This window comes from Chenopodium album, chromosome 11 (assembly GCF_948465745.1).
Source record: "Chenopodium album chromosome 11, dcCheAlbu1.1, whole genome shotgun sequence".
NCBI classification, from domain to species: Eukaryota; Viridiplantae; Streptophyta; class Magnoliopsida; order Caryophyllales; family Amaranthaceae; genus Chenopodium; species Chenopodium album.
The window spans coordinates 53731767-53747994 of NC_137844.1; the positions used below are offsets into that span (position 1 = coordinate 53731767).

A 16228-nucleotide genomic window follows, 5' to 3' on the forward strand; every position below is an offset into this window, starting at 1 on the left:
TAGAACTTTGCCGAATTTTACCCACAGATCATAGGCACATTATTGTAAGAATTTTACAAAGAAAATAAGAAAATCTGTCCATAAATATAGGATTTAAATTTGCATGTAGTATGCACTTTGGCTTTGCATGCAAGTTACTAAAACTCTATTCTATTTAACTTTATTAGTTTAATTAAATTTATATTATCTAAACTTATTTTTTATTTTTTCTAAAGACTAGAAACTTATTAGTTTGTATGAAACAATCTGTACATTTGAACTTATTTTTATTTGTCTTCATACCATAAGCAATCATATAGTGCAGAAATTCAACTCCAATTAATGAACTATTTTGGATAAGCATGCAAGTCATTAAGCAACCATAAATTAGTAAGTATAACAATAATTTTAGCTACAAATAATTTATGATTCCCTAATCTAATCCATTATTGTCATTACTTTTAAATTATTTATATAATGATATGATGTGTGAATCTATGTTAACATGCGTGAAATTTCAAACGTTGAACAATTATGTACAATAATAACTGATCAAAATCTTGAGAATTCTGGTGTCAAAAATTTCAACTATAGATTTAAATAAACATTCATAATGTTGTCATAAATTGCAATCAATTGCCACACTAGATACCCATCTTGCCCTTATATTACTCAAGCACCACTCTATTCTTACCCACCATAGTACCATACTCCATGTATTTTGAGTCTTGACTCAAGAGTACTCTCTCCAATTCATTATAATTGACACACTTTGACTTTTTAAACTATTTTACAAACTTTTGATTATAGCTTCTAAATAATGTATATATAAAGCAATCAGTAGTATATGATGTAATATGTTTTTAAATTGATACTAAGACATATATGCAAAATTGATTGTGTCATGAACAGAGGGAGTACTACTTCCTAGTTCACATAATCAATAACCAGCCACCAGAAGCCGCCAACAACGATCTAACCACCAAGTATTGTCATCATTGACCGGCCACCAACGATGATTTGCATGTGCAAAGTCTGCAAACTTCATCTAATTATAAGCCAAACCACGGTAGTCGTCCACCATCTTCCGGCCAGAGCAACAGCGGCTGCACCTCAGGGGCCATGCCCTGATGCCCCCCAAACAAGTTACATACTCCTTGCAAAAGATGGCAATGCATGCAAATTAGTTACCGAGTATATTATAAACACAAGATTTTAGGGTATTTTTTTATTTATCCCATGCCCTATGACATCTAATTTAAGAGATAAAATATCAAATCTAAATTCCAAATGGGACAAAAATTTTGTCCCATATAATCAAACCTATTTTTTTCTTTTTTGAAGACTATATAATAAAACCTATTAATTGCTCATAGATTGCCCATTTATATTTTGCCAGATCGATCGGTCCTTCTCTAGCTAATACGTCACTTAGCTTATACTCTAGTAAACTTTTAAATCACGTCCTTAATAAAAATAATTAAATCTAACCCAGTAAAAAGATTGATCTTAGATCATAAGATCGCCCTGCTCCCATCTGATACCCACATCAATTTGTTTTTTACTCACTGTCCCTTTGATAGGTGTCCGTTGTCCATTTAAATAGCTTCGCTTAAAATATCGGAAGGAAAATGCGTGTATTGCTTTGTCCAATTGTTAGAGTTTGAATCTACTTTATGATGAACTTAAAGCTATAGGATCAAGTTCTACTTTAAACCGTTTAGAGATTAGTTTTTCTCCTATCCGTTATGTTCACCTTATTTTCACTTATTGCAGGTCTATTAAGCTCGGATAAGGAAAAATAAGTTTTGATAAGGATTGGTCAAGTTCAAATTACAACTAAAATAAGTTTTAACAAGGTCTAATAAGTTCGGGTAAATTCAGATAAGTAAAAATCAAGTGAATAGAACACATTAATTATTCCTAGTAACACTTGTGGTACGTGTTTGATCTAATTGGCAGGGATGGATCTATACAAATGGTTTATGGTGATGACCCATTAATCCAGACCCAGTTTCAATACCACTGACCATATTAGAATATCAACTGTTAAATCAAAATTACCTTCTTTAATTTAGGTAAACGTAACTAAATATAGTCATCAAAGCACCTTACTAATAAGTAACGAGTGTCATTATATATGGTCAAGACTTTTAATGAAAATCTTAGAGTATATAGTGCATAATTTATATGCCTTTTTGCTCTCAAAAAGTCAAAACGTACTTATGATAATAACACTTACAGTTATAAAACGAACACATAGCCAACAACAGAAATATAGGTATAGTAGTGTTGATCAAATCAACTGTACGTATAACAGGCTTCTGGATTTGACTGACATGTTAAGTTGCTAATTGGTGGATGGCATTAGTTTAAAGCATGGAATGTAGCAAATGAACACGTACATCACTTGTAAAAAATAAAAATTGGTGGTTCTAAAATGTCTATGAATTCAAGTATGAACTATATATGGCTGATCCAGAATTCTCCATGCATTCATTAAAGCAAGCTACCAAAGTCGGCTGTTGAACGGATAGTATTCGCAATTTCGCATAGTATTCACGGCCTTCTTGCGGTATGTAGAAGATTTTGATGATGCTACCACTGGGAATGTGTTCACACAATTGTTGGTCACGACCCTTTTAATGGTTAAACCTTTACTCCGTATTTGGTATATCTTAATTAGACTTAAATAAAGATAGCCAATTAGCCGGTTAGTCACGACCAGACAAGTAACCTGGATACAATTTATTTACGTACACCCAATAGTCTACAACGTGGCTTCTAATGTGGGTGAATATAACCCATAAGCTAGTCTAACCTACCATGGACTCGACTCAACTAATTAACTGCACTTAACTGGTTTCGTGTCCCAAATACACACTAGTCAATAGTTAATAAGAAATAATAAGACTGAAAAACCCTTTTCCTAAATCATTAACCGCAGACCTAGTTGGGTTTTCCATTCAATCTAGGTCGGCTTGGTCTCTTGGGTCACCCTACCCACTCCAACCGGCCATATTATTTAGCTTAGACCGGCCAATGGCCATCTCTAATTGGACTAAGTAGTAGACTAGTAGAATAGTACGTCAATATTCGGTTACATTGTATAGTATGTCAAGAGCCCTATAACCAAACAATTAATTTGACAAAAGAATATGACATCGAATTAATCATGGAAGAATAATTTTAGATTTACTTCTCGCCATAAAATTGTGGTAGAACTGTAGAAGGGATTAAAAATTTAGAATCAAGAACATGGAGGGAGAACGACTACATAAAACATAAGATTATGAGAATTGATTTCAGTATATTCATGGTACGTAGGAAAAGGCAAAATACTTAACTCAGGCCAATTATTATGACTTTTTGAGGTTCCTATTAAAAGGAAAAAACTTTTTTAAAAGAATGTGCTTTTTTACCAACAAAAAAGCTATTGGTAAAGGTGAAGGTACGTCAAAGATAAGAGATGAAAATTACACCAAACTTTATCATCTAAACTTTGTTTGATACTTCATTTCTTTAGGCTATAGTTTCCCAATACACGAGTTTCTGTAATTAACAATTAAACATAATAATAAATGTTAGTTAATACATGTATTTGAAAAATACATATTAGAGACGGTAAGGTATCATGATAATTTTTTATAAATACAAACTATAAAAGAATGTCAAGGTAACCTACTAATCTATGTAAATTGTGAAAAAAGTCAAATATATCACATGTTTGTGGTATTTTGTCAAGAAAAAGAAAAAAAAATATTGTAGTGAAAGATGATGCTATACTCCATCTATCCCAAGATATGTACACATCATTTTAATAGCACTGTCATGAAATATATATACAGTTGATCATTAATATGTTTAATTACTGGCATACTAATAACAAAAATATAAATATCACTGTAGATATTATAAAACTATACATATAACACGAATCTAATTTTACATACATTGATCGATTATGATTTTGTTTCAGTGAGAAGTTTTGCTCAAAATTCTATTAGCACTACTTTGAGTATATTATTTGATTCTATAAGCTATAGTACTTCCTATAGTGTACTTTGGCCCTGTGTTTTTGAGCTTCTAAGCACAACATAGCAAATTTTAGCATAGTTGAGCAAATATCAACAAAGCAGAGCAACTTATTAATTCTAATCAGAGCAAAGCAAAGCAGGATTCAACAGAGTAGAGTAGAGCAGACCAAAGTAGTTCAAAAGAACAAGGATTTCGTATATTATTTGACCGAGGGAGGATGTAAGCCTAAAACCAACTTTCCAAGCATATTGGGCAATGGGTAGTGGTAAAAGTCAAATAACCTACGATTACATTTACGTAGGTCAAATTATCCACAGATCATGGAGTAGGGATGGCAATGGATCAGATGTGGATCGGATGGAGCTCAATCCACCTCCATCCGTTAACTACCCATCTGCCACCCGACCCATCCATCACCCGACTTTTTCTTCATCCACATCCGCTCCATCCATCATCCGCGGGTGGATCGGGTGCTAATCGGGTTATAACTAGCTAATTTATATTTTTCTGTTTAACAACATTGACTGCACAAATTAAACATCACCATTATATTTTCATGCATCAATTGGGCAATCACATTAAAGGGAAATAGGGAATAATAATTAGAGTTCAAATTAAAGCTAACAAGTAACATACACATAGTACATAGCTTTTTTGTTGGACCTTGTTGGTAGCAGCGATTACTAACAAAAAAAATAAAAAAAAAAAACTACAATGAGATGAACATCCATAAGTCTTCAATTCACATCATAGAACTATAGTAGTTCTTCATCAACTCTTGAAGTCACTTTCACATATCCATGTCCTCTCCATCCTACAATAATAAAAAAGAAGGAAAAAAAACAAAATTTTAACAGTGTAAAATAAAATTATAACCATAAAAAATATAATTACAATAAAATATTAACAAAGAATATAAATTTAATAGTCAACATTTTCATCTAAGAACAAAGTATAAGCTTCATATTTAAAAAAATAATAATAATAATGAATCACAAAAGCAAGTTAAATATATTCACATTAGACAAATTCTCTAATTATGATATTAATTTACATACACTTCAAAATTATACAATACTCATATCAAAATTGAAAAAGTTTGCATATTTACAAGTAGTGCAATCTCAAAAATCAGGATTAGATGATAGACTAGGTAGAAAAATAATTTCATTCCAAATTTCCAAATAAATGTTGAAGATGAAAGAAAAGAAACATATACTTACAAGATTGTGGATGAGTCGAATAATTAAATGGTGGTAAGTCCTTCAAGGATGCCGATCTGTAAGAATTTTGCACGATCTGGTCAGAGGTGAGACCGTTGGAGCATCGCCGGAATTGCAGGTACTGAAGTAAGGGACTAAGGGGTCTTCTTAGAGAAAGGAGAGAGAAAGTGTTCTGGAGGCTAAGGACTAAGGAGTGAAGTCAGTGAAAATAAAACCCTAGCTGTGCTAGTTTTTTTTTTAATAGACTTTATATATTAAAATATACGTATATATTATTATAAATATTCGGGTGGATGGGTGGGTCGGATTTACACCAACCCGAATCCGACCCGATCCATCACCCGATCCACCCGTCATCCGATTGAAATCTGTGAGTTGTCGGGTTTTCGTCCATTTTTTCGGGTCGGGTGGATCGGATATCCATCGGGTCAGGGTGAAATTGCCACCCCTATCATGGAGATTAGGATTTTGGTTTATTATAATCAAAGTTGGCGATCAGTAAATGACATGATACTGACTTGTTCCATGCTATCGATTATCGACATGATTATATAAATCTGTAAAATGCTTAATTAATCCAAGGTCCTAATAATAATATCTATCAGAAATAATTAAATGCTGCTAATAATATACGGAATAGATCATGTCCAACAACTAACAAGTGTACTATAATGAATTACAGATTAATTAATTACGCTCGATAAGTTGCATTATTATTGATCAGAATTGACTATTATTAAGATACATATATAACGTGCATGTTAATTTAAATTAAAAAATCATTTAGGGGTCATTATCACAATTAGATCATCACAATGAAGATTTTTTTTTTTTTTTTTTTTGAAGAAATCACAATTAAGATTATCTAGGTCTTTTCTTAAGCGTAGATAAGTTGAATTTGACATTTCGTTTTACTTTCATGTTTGTACTATATGACTATATATCCACTTGATATTTGCTTGAAATTTTATTAAAATAATTACATGTTTGCATGAAAACCTATAATATATTCATCATATGTCTTTTTAAATTATATTTAAAATAATTGAAAAAAGCTTTGTTTCAACATAAATATCGATACATACTTATATATATCTTGCAAGTATAGTAAATTAGTAATGCTTTAATTTGTTTGGCATTAGTTTGACTTATTTTGCTTCAAAAAAGAAAAAAAAAAAAAAGGGTTTATTATTTTGTCTGAAATCATATACTAGTATGTGTGAATGTGTGGTTGTGCATAAATTGTACTTTATGTAGTATTATACATAGAGCGAGTAATTATGTATGATTTAACCGACTTCAATTTTTTAATACAAAAAACTTGTCTCCGGCCATAATATTGATTTGAATCTAAAATCACTATTATAAGTTGCTCAAACTAACATTCCCTAATAATCCCACTCAATTAGTTTCATACCTATTTTATAATAGTACATGGTAAATTTATATGTAACGTGTTCATTTGAGGTTAACCATTAAAGTATTAAATGCATTCTCCCGACCCATTTTGAAGCTAGTGGATCCAATTTATACGTATAAAAACTAATCCTCATCGCTTTCACTTTTTACGCGTCAAAATCTTAGCCCGTACATTGCAATATTTCATCCTGTTTCTTCATTTAATGCAATACTATGCATTAATGCATGTATCAATGTTAGGTTAAAAGCGGATTACCAAAAGTGAAATTATAATTAAATGAAATAGCGACGCATTCTTCTTCTTTTATTAATTAGAGAACAAGATAAGTGTATAGCTAATATATAATGGTACAATTATTCATCTCTTGTAAATTTGCAATTAGATTTAACAACTATGGGTTGTAACTTTTTTATGTCACTAATTAATTCCATCATTTCTCTTTTTAAGGTCAAACTGTAAAAACGTTGACCATAAATTAAAATTATTACTCCACATATAAAAGAAAATATAGACATATGTCTGGTATGTGACTTTGTTGAAGGATACTTAATCCACGACGTAAAGAAAGAGTCTGACCACGTATCATCCTAAAAAGTATTTTTTCAATTTCATGTTAAAAAACTCGTTTCACCTTATTTATAGGTCTTATTTTGTTAATTAACATTAGTCAAATAAATACAACTAAACATCAACCAACAGTTGATTGTCGAATAAAGAATCCGAGTACAACTACTCCCCGAGAACCCAACTCAGCTAGGAGCATAGTCAACTATGAACATGAGAATCCCTTGCACCATACACGAAAATAAACACGTCGTACGTAATATATATAATTGGTCCCAATCTTCCATATGATTAACCCGCATATTGTGGTGCCCTATTGCTTTATTAACACCCTCTTCCTCCTCTCCCTCATACTTTCCTACCCACCTTATTTTCTCCTCGATTTTCCTCTCTTTTCTCTCAAAAATGGAGCAAAAACCTCAAACTCAAATAATTTCACAAAAAAATGATCAACAAAAATTACCAAACCTTCAAAAGCCCAACAATAACAACAATAAGAAACCAATATGGGATTGTGGTAGCTCCCTCTACGACTCATTCGAGCTCACCTCGTTCCAAAGACAACTTGATTCCGCCATTATCAACTCATCTAGAACCTACTCCATGCCTCGTCTTCCCTCCGAACACCGCCGTGCGCCACCACCACCACCACCACCGTCAAAGAAGCCGATAACCTCGAAAGTATCCAGATCTTTCCAGAAGCTTCTACGGTCTGTTTTTAGGGCTTCTAAGCCCAACAATAATAATAATTCGAAGCCCAATTATGATAGTAGTAGTAGCAGCCCTGATCCATGGTTTTTGGATCATGAGGTCCAAGAAAAAGACAAGGTGGTTGATGGTGGTAGGTATTTTCTTGTCTATGAAAAGCCCAATGGGCTTTCGAGTATTCCTGAAGTTCCGGAAGTTTGCTTTTCGCCTGAGATTAGCTCGTTGGTTAGGAAAACGATGTCGGATCGTTTCACGGCTGCTTCTACTGGTATTTACTGTATTTAATATAGAAAAATTAATTAAGGTATGTAAAGATATAAAATCGAGTATATTAACTTTTTTAAAAACTTGTATTACTAGTATTGATTTTCCTTGTTAATTATATGGATAGTTGCTAATATTTTTGTTATTTCTTAAAATAATCTTAGCTCGGTTACAAATTCTTTGTTGTTCCCGAGTATAGTACACCTGAAGTTAGGTGTTATATATAACTAAAATGTTAAATTAAGTAGAAGCGTGTTAAAGTAGATTCATAAATAGTACGTGATTGATGAATATATGTTTGAGAGTTGAATTGATACACGAGTGTTGATCAAAAATATTTGTATTGATGTGTCTTTTCTGCTTTTTATAATTGCTTTTACGGATTTTGATTTGCAATAACTAACGTTTGCGATATGTCTCTTATAGTATAGTAATAAATATATTTGTTGAGCATTAATTCCTTCTTTCATGGTGGACCAATAAACTATTTAAAACCAAAGGCAAAGACATGGCATTAGTTGTGATTTGTGATTGATCTATGCCATATAACAGACCTATATTAAATACATGATATCTTTACAAGACTTTTCAAATTTCATAATATCACTAGGGCAAAGGTACGATAGTAAATTTAATTTGGAATTTCCTATGATTAATTTTGATCCTATCATTTATTTCCAAACCTTATAAACTTTGTGATTCTGGTTTTCTTAAGTAAAAATAATTAATTTTTAGAAGAAGTTCACATGCATTAATTTTGACTTATAGGGTTTATATTCATATCTAGAAAATTACAATACTCTTTAATGAAGTAGAACTTGCTTAAATGAGGACCAAAAACAAAATGAACACAATAAATTCAAAATTGTGTAATGGGTGAAAGAGTCTTGAGAGATCCAGTGTTCTATGTAGCTATGTGAGTGATCACTCTAAAGGTCTATAGGGGATTTATTTACTTTCACTATGTACATACTCACTCTATCCCTTATTGATAGTCCCTTATTGATAGTCTTTTATGGGTAATTTTCACGGAAATTAATAAACATAAATAAGTAGTAGTAAAGTACATTTAAAAGGTAAATTTACATTGGGTATGCTAAAAAGTAGATAGAGAAAGTAATAAAATACATGGAAAAGCAAAATTTACATGAGATAGTTATATTTGCACAATTTGAAGAGAATTTTGGTAAAAAAAATGGATATTAATAGTACTTGAAAAAAGCAAATGGGACAATCATTTTGAGATTTAAAATTAGGCATAAGGGACTATCAATAAGGAACGGAGGGAGTATTTTTTTCCACAATAAATTAAAGAAAAAAGCTCAAATTAATGAAAAGTTGCACAATCACGCATTTTAGTAATCGGTTGAATAAAAAAAATTATACCAAGTAACATTGGTTACAATCTTAAAGATAAGACTTTAATTCCTTTGGTCTTATGAAGTAAACTATCTCTTCTTTTAATCTTTTTGCTTGTGGGTGTTTTCACCAACATAATGTGTACAATCTTATCAGAAAACAATTACAACGTCGTACAATAAGTTGTAACAAGGGTTGAAATGGGAAGGTACTGCAACATATCGTGTGGGTAAAGCCAAGCTAGGTTGTATGTTGCACAATAATTGGAGCCAGATTGTGGCTTACGTTGGTCGTGTTGTATAATGACAATAATTTACAATTACTTGGAGTTTCATTGTCTCTTGTCTCTAAATTAAGATTCCAAGGTCACATTTACAAGCTTAAAAAAACACATGTATACATGATTACATCTCTACATGTACTTGAAAGGAAGGTTCTATAATGGGCTTCTTTTTAATACGGACTTTCCGCGTATGCATGTTTTTCCTTCAGTATCCGTGGTTAGGTCAGTATTAGGGGTGTTAATGAGCTTAGCAGGCTCGCGAACTACTCGTGCTCGAAATTTTTGCAAGCCGAGACACATCCATGTTCGGCTTGAAAGCTCGCGAATAAGCTTGAAATATATTTTTTTTTTATTAATTTTAACATTATAACCTTAAATATTGGTATAATATTTTTAATAAGTCTAAGAAAAATAAATAATCTTAGTTATAATATATTATTTCTAGACACTATATTATTATTATTTTCTAACCTAAGTTGACCTTTACTGTAACTTAAACTTGATAATTTAAGCTCGAAAAACCTCGAGGCTCGGCTCGAATTCGAGCAATAGTGTAACGAGCCAAGCCTGAGCTACCTAAGCTCGATCTTAGCTCGGCTCGAAAACACCCCTAGTTAGTACTTATTCACTTTGGTTAATCATTGTTTATTATCCATACATTTCAAGGCCCAATTCTGTAAAAATAAGCTCAATTCAACAAGAATAAGTCCAACTTAATAAAAATAGATTTAAATATGTAAAAAACGATATTTTCAAATTAAACCATAATAATAACTTTAAACTAGTGAGAATATAATTTAATACGTAGTAAAACTAAACTAAGTAAACTAATTATGAATTGAAGAGAACATGGCTTTACAACCCAACTACCCAAAGGTATTCTAATTACTAGACTTATAGTATGCCAAAAGGTATTCTACATAGTAATTAGGCGAAATTTTATCTTAAGTAGACATGCTAATAAGAGGAGTAACACACAAACCTTATATGATTGTCACCATCTTATCATTTTCCGAGTAAGATGGACAATTTTTTGTCACACAAACATGGGATATCCCGATTAGACTCGGCAAACGGGTTTTTCGGATTGGGTACATGTTGGGTTAATTTCGAGTCAATCAATATTCGAGCCGGATTTAGGTCAGGTCAATTCGAGTTTTGGGTCAATGGTAATTCGGGTCGGATATCGGGTCAACACTTCGGGTCAAATTGGGTCGGGTCGGTCTTCGGGTCCAATTATCGAGTTAAGTTCGGGTTGGGTTTATTCGGGTCAGGTCATTTTTCGTCTATGTCGATGTAGAAATTTGACCAATAATATATTATAATTATCAATAAGTATAAAGTATAACAATTGAATATTAATAATATATTCATTACACAATTCCAACAGTACTATATACACAAGACTATGTTGATTTCATATGTATGATCACTATCATTGATTAATTGGTCAAAAATTCAAATTAGATAAAGTGAATAGTGGAAAAAAAAAAATTCAATGTAACACTTAAAAGAAGAACGAAGCCAAGAGTAATAGTAATAATAACAATAACAAAAACTAGTGTTCCTAATCAAATGGAACTCTTTATGAATTACGAGTAATAAATTACACGGACATTTCAATACTATTATACACACAATAGTATACTGTTTAATTTAGATTATTTTCGATAAGTGTTTATTCGGGTAAAGTAATCATGCCCTAAATCAGTTAGGTCATTTGAGCATTTGTTAATTTTGGGTCGGGTCATTTCGAGTATAGTTCGAGTCGCTTCAGGTTTCAGGTCCGTTAGGGTCAATCAATTCGGGTCAAAATCGGGTCGGCTCACTTTGGATCGGGTCGCTTCGGGTATCGGGTCAAGTTTGGGTCAACTCTACTTCGGGTACGGGTATGGGTCGGGTCAGCTTTGTGTTCCGGGTCAATTTCAGGTTTACGTTTCCGGGTCACGGGTCGGGTCAGGATTGCCAGATCTAATCCCAACAGCCTAGCTCCCCCTAAATGGTGCACCCTCACTCTCAAGTCATTGTTCTGAGAGCCTACAACACTTGTCATAAATTTCCTGATAACTCAGTAATACAACCACAACTTAGGGCTTCTTTCTACCCCCATCACATCCGGCTAACGCCCCCAAGCCAACACCAAACAACCAGCGCGTATTCCACTTCATGCTCACAACATTTGGGAATCAAATCATATTAGGGACATTTCGGAATGAGCTACTATTGTATCAGTATGCTAAGCAACTAAGCAAGGTTGGTTGACCTGTACGAGGTTTCGTTTGACAATATGATTTTCCTTGCCAAAATAGGATCCTTTTTAGCTCATTTCACACTATTGGACCTGAAAATTAATATCCAGAGAAATTGTTAGCCGTAGAAAGAGGCTTTTCATACACAAGAGCAGAACAGCCTATATTCCTTCTCTTGGGCTCCTTATTCGTTGTGCCCAAATTTTAAAGCTATATAAATGGGCTACTTGATTACCCAAACTTGGGCCTCTTAGCTCTGGCTGTGCAACTATTGATACTCCGTATGAATTTACTACGTAGATGATTTGATCTTTGAAATGTAATGCTCTACTGCTCTATTTAATTTCACTAATTTTACATTTAGGACCTCTTCTTTTCAGCTTAATTTCAATTTAATTCAATTCAATTTAGCTCAATTCAGTTCAGTTTTTAATTTTCTTTTCTCATAACCAATTCAGTTCTGCTCAGTTCAACTCAATTCAATTCAGCTCAATTCAGTAAATTAGAACAGACCCTTATTCCCTCTTTTTATATACTTCCTTTTTATATTAGCATTATACATTTATACTTAATCAACTCATAGTTTTAGGTGATTTAATTGACTTATATTCTCTTTTTAGATGACCTTAAAAAATATACTACGTATTAGTTTGTCTTTTACACTATTCACGTATTAACTTTAACTCAATTTTATACTCTTATTATATGTTTTAAAAAAAAAATTATACTACTTCCTCCGCTCCTATAATATTGCAACAAGAGTAAAATTACACATCCCAAATCACATTTTATATGTTAAATATCTATAATTGTATAAGAGTAAAAATTATAAAAAATTGATATTGTGAAACTATTTTGAGAGACGAATCTAATAAGATCCTAAATGACTATATTTTGCTTTATGTATAAATCATATTATATGTTCAAACAAGATTGATGAATGGTGCTAAAAGTCCATTGTTGCAATATTATTGAAGTGGAGAAAGTATTAAATAAAGGACAAATATTATTATACAAAGTTTTTTTTGGCAAAATATGCGATAATGTTTAATTTTACACCAAAATTTGTAAGAGTGATGCATGTGAATAGTGCAAAATAAAAAATGAGACACTTGTTTTGAAATGGTTGAGTTACTTCTTCCGTCCCATAATACATGAGACTGTGAATTTTTTTTCACTATTCATGCATTAAATTTGACCATAATTTTTTTTTACTAACATAATAAAAATATATTTTATTATAAAACATGTTGTTAGATAGATTTTAATATAAATTAAAGTTTCATCATATAATTTTTAAAATAGGTTTCATAAATATTTAATTATATAAAAATAAAGTCAAATTAGTGCATTGACATGTGTGTAATGTTTGACTGTGTCATACAATATGGGACAGAGGGAGTATAACTTTTATTACTCCATAATAGAGAAGAAGTGATATCAACTTTTATCAAATTTACTAATTATTTGAATGGAATGTATTTGTGTTTTTAATTAACAACTGATTTGTTTCCCTGCTACATTAATTACTAATGGATTCCCTTTCATTTATGAAACATAAATGTATTATACAGTTATACACTAATATTATTGGTCAAAGTGATATATGTAAAAGTATTTTACAATAGCATTGGTCAAAATGGTATAAGTAAAATGTATACTAGTATTGGTCAAAGTGGTTCATTTCAACTTACTTTGATATAATTTGATACTCGTATTAGCTTAACTAGAAATAACCAAATGAGATCAGATTATATCCTATCTTTTTATGTACAATTATTTATATTTAAATATCTTTAAATTTGTAATAAAATAAATTATACAAATTGCACTGTGAAAAATATATATAATTATTATATAAATACAAATCTAATGATGACATTTCAAATGGTAATTTTATATCTCACGAATTAGTATACAAACATGGTCAAATTTAAAAATCAAATTGACGAGATCACATTAGATCAAATTAGATCATTAGAAAAATTAGAATCCGATCAGATCATGTAAAATGAACGTAGCCTTATAATATTAAAAGTAATAATATTTTTTCTTTTAATATAATTAATGTGCTAATTTTTGTTTTCCCAACAACTAATTTGTTTTCTTTCTACTTTAATACTAATGGATCTCCTCCCTTATTCAATTCCTTTACTCACTATATATACCCTTCCAACACTCACTCTATATTATTATAAACCCTTCCAACACTCAAAAATATTTGTACAACCCTTTCAACATGCAAGTAACACCACACATTGCCATAATCCCCACACCAGGGATGGGTCATCTCATCCCCCTCATAGAGCTAGCCACCCGACTCACTCACTACAACTTCACCATTACCATTCTCATTCTCAACGACGGTTCACCACCTTCGAAATCCCAACTCACTCTCCTACAAAACCTCCCACCCTCCATCTCCTACATCTATGTATCTCCCATCGATGTCTCTGATCTTCACTCCGATTGCGCCATTGAGACTCGCATGACTCTCACCATTACTCGGTCCATCCCGGGTGTTCGTGACTCGCTCCGAGCCTTGTCTAAGGAAACACGTTTAGTTTCGGTCATTGTTGATCTCTTAGGCTCAAAAATCCTACATTTGGCCCGAGAGTTTGGCGCGTTGTCGTATGTTTTTTTTCTTACTAGTGCTTTGGGATTGTGCTGTCTTTGTACTCTACCAAAATTGGATAAGATACACTCTTGTGAATACAGAGATTTATCTGAACCGGTTCAGTTTGTGCCCGGTTTAGTTCCGGTTCTTGGGGCTGATTTTCCTGACCCGGTTCAGAATAGAAAACGTGAGATTTACCAGTTCTTTCTTAACATGATAGAATGTTATTCTGAAGCTACTGGGATTTTAATCAATAGTTTTTATGATCTTGAACCGGTTGCCTTTGAATACTTGACGAATGATCGGGGTCGAGAAGATAATGTTCCTCCGGTTTACCCCATTGGACCGGTGATTCGGACCGGTTCAGAAGACGAGTTGATAGATGGGTCGGGTTGTATAAAATGGTTGGATGAGCAACCAAGTGATTCGGTTTTGTTTGTGTCATTTGGTAGTGGTGGGAACCTTTCTCATGAGCAAGTAATTGAGTTAGCAATAGGGCTTGAGTTAAGTGGGCAAAGATTTTTGTGGGTTCTTAAAACCCCAAATAATAAAGCTAATGCTTCGTTTTTTGGTGATACTGATAATATTGATAACCCACTTGAGTATTTGCCTCAAGGGTTTTTAGAGAGGACCAAAGGGTTAGGTTTTGTGGTGCCTAATTGGGCCCCTCAAGTTCAAATATTGAGTCATGGTTCGACGGGTGGGTTTCTGACTCATTGTGGATGGAACTCGACTCTAGAGAGCATAGTCCATGGTGTGCCCTTGATTGCTTGGCCGCTTTATGCTGAACAAAAGTTGAATTCCGTGCTGGTAGCTGATGATTTGAATGTTGCATTGAGGGTGAAACCAAATGATAAGGGTTTGATTGATCGGGAACAAATTGCCTTATATGCAAAATGTTTGATGCAGGGAGACCAAGGAAAAATACAACAAGAGAAAATGAGAGCTTTGAAGCATGCGGCTGTTGCTACTTTAGGTGAAGATGGATCGTCAAAACAATCATTAGCAAAGGTGGCCGAAGAGATGAAGAATCACAACATCATACAAGAATAGGTGTGATTTGCCTATTTACATTGATCAATGATGTTTAAGAATTTCAGTTATTGTCTAATTAATGGATGATTATGTTTTAATGTTGCGTGTAGTTATAATTAAAAGTTTAACTACATTATCAATGGACGCGTTAGTTCATGAAGTTACAAGCTCTTCTAGTTTTGTTTACTTTTTTATTCATTTGTACTCCAAATTCCAAATCCTTAAATCTAACTACATGCATATTAATGAATATGGCTTGTTCAGAGTTCAGACCACCTTTTCGTACACACCCTCAATCTCGATCATTAGACCAAAACATATGTAGCCATGTAGGCATGTGCATTGTGCATATCAATTAGCCAACATATCACGTATTTTTAGTTTTTTACCTACCTATGACAATTTTATGTTCGGTGTAACATACCAATATGTCACCCCATCACAAATTTGTCAAAAAGCATGTAATTATAAAATAGATTACTTTTTCCC

At 32.5% G+C, this 16228-nt stretch overlaps 1 protein-coding gene and 1 pseudogene across 1 annotated transcript; both read left to right on the forward strand.

The window, feature by feature from the left end:
• Positions 1 to 7629: 7629 nt before the first annotated feature.
• Positions 7630 to 8217, forward strand: LOC145566859 (uncharacterized). The gene has a single exon (XM_081626141.1). It carries the CDS (start codon positions 7630 to 7632, stop codon positions 8215 to 8217), a length of 588 nt encoding a protein of 195 aa, XP_081482267.1.
• Positions 8218 to 14307: 6090 nt separating this feature from the next.
• On the forward strand, positions 14308 to 15922 carry LOC145569206 (hydroquinone glucosyltransferase pseudogene; annotated as a pseudogene).
• Positions 15923 to 16228: the final 306 nt, after the last annotated feature.

What these genes read in the sequence shown, in the direction of transcription:
- LOC145566859 (XM_081626141.1), top strand. Translation starts at nt 7,630, where the DNA reads ATGGAGCAAAAACCTCAAACTCAAATAATTTCACAAAAAAATGATCAA.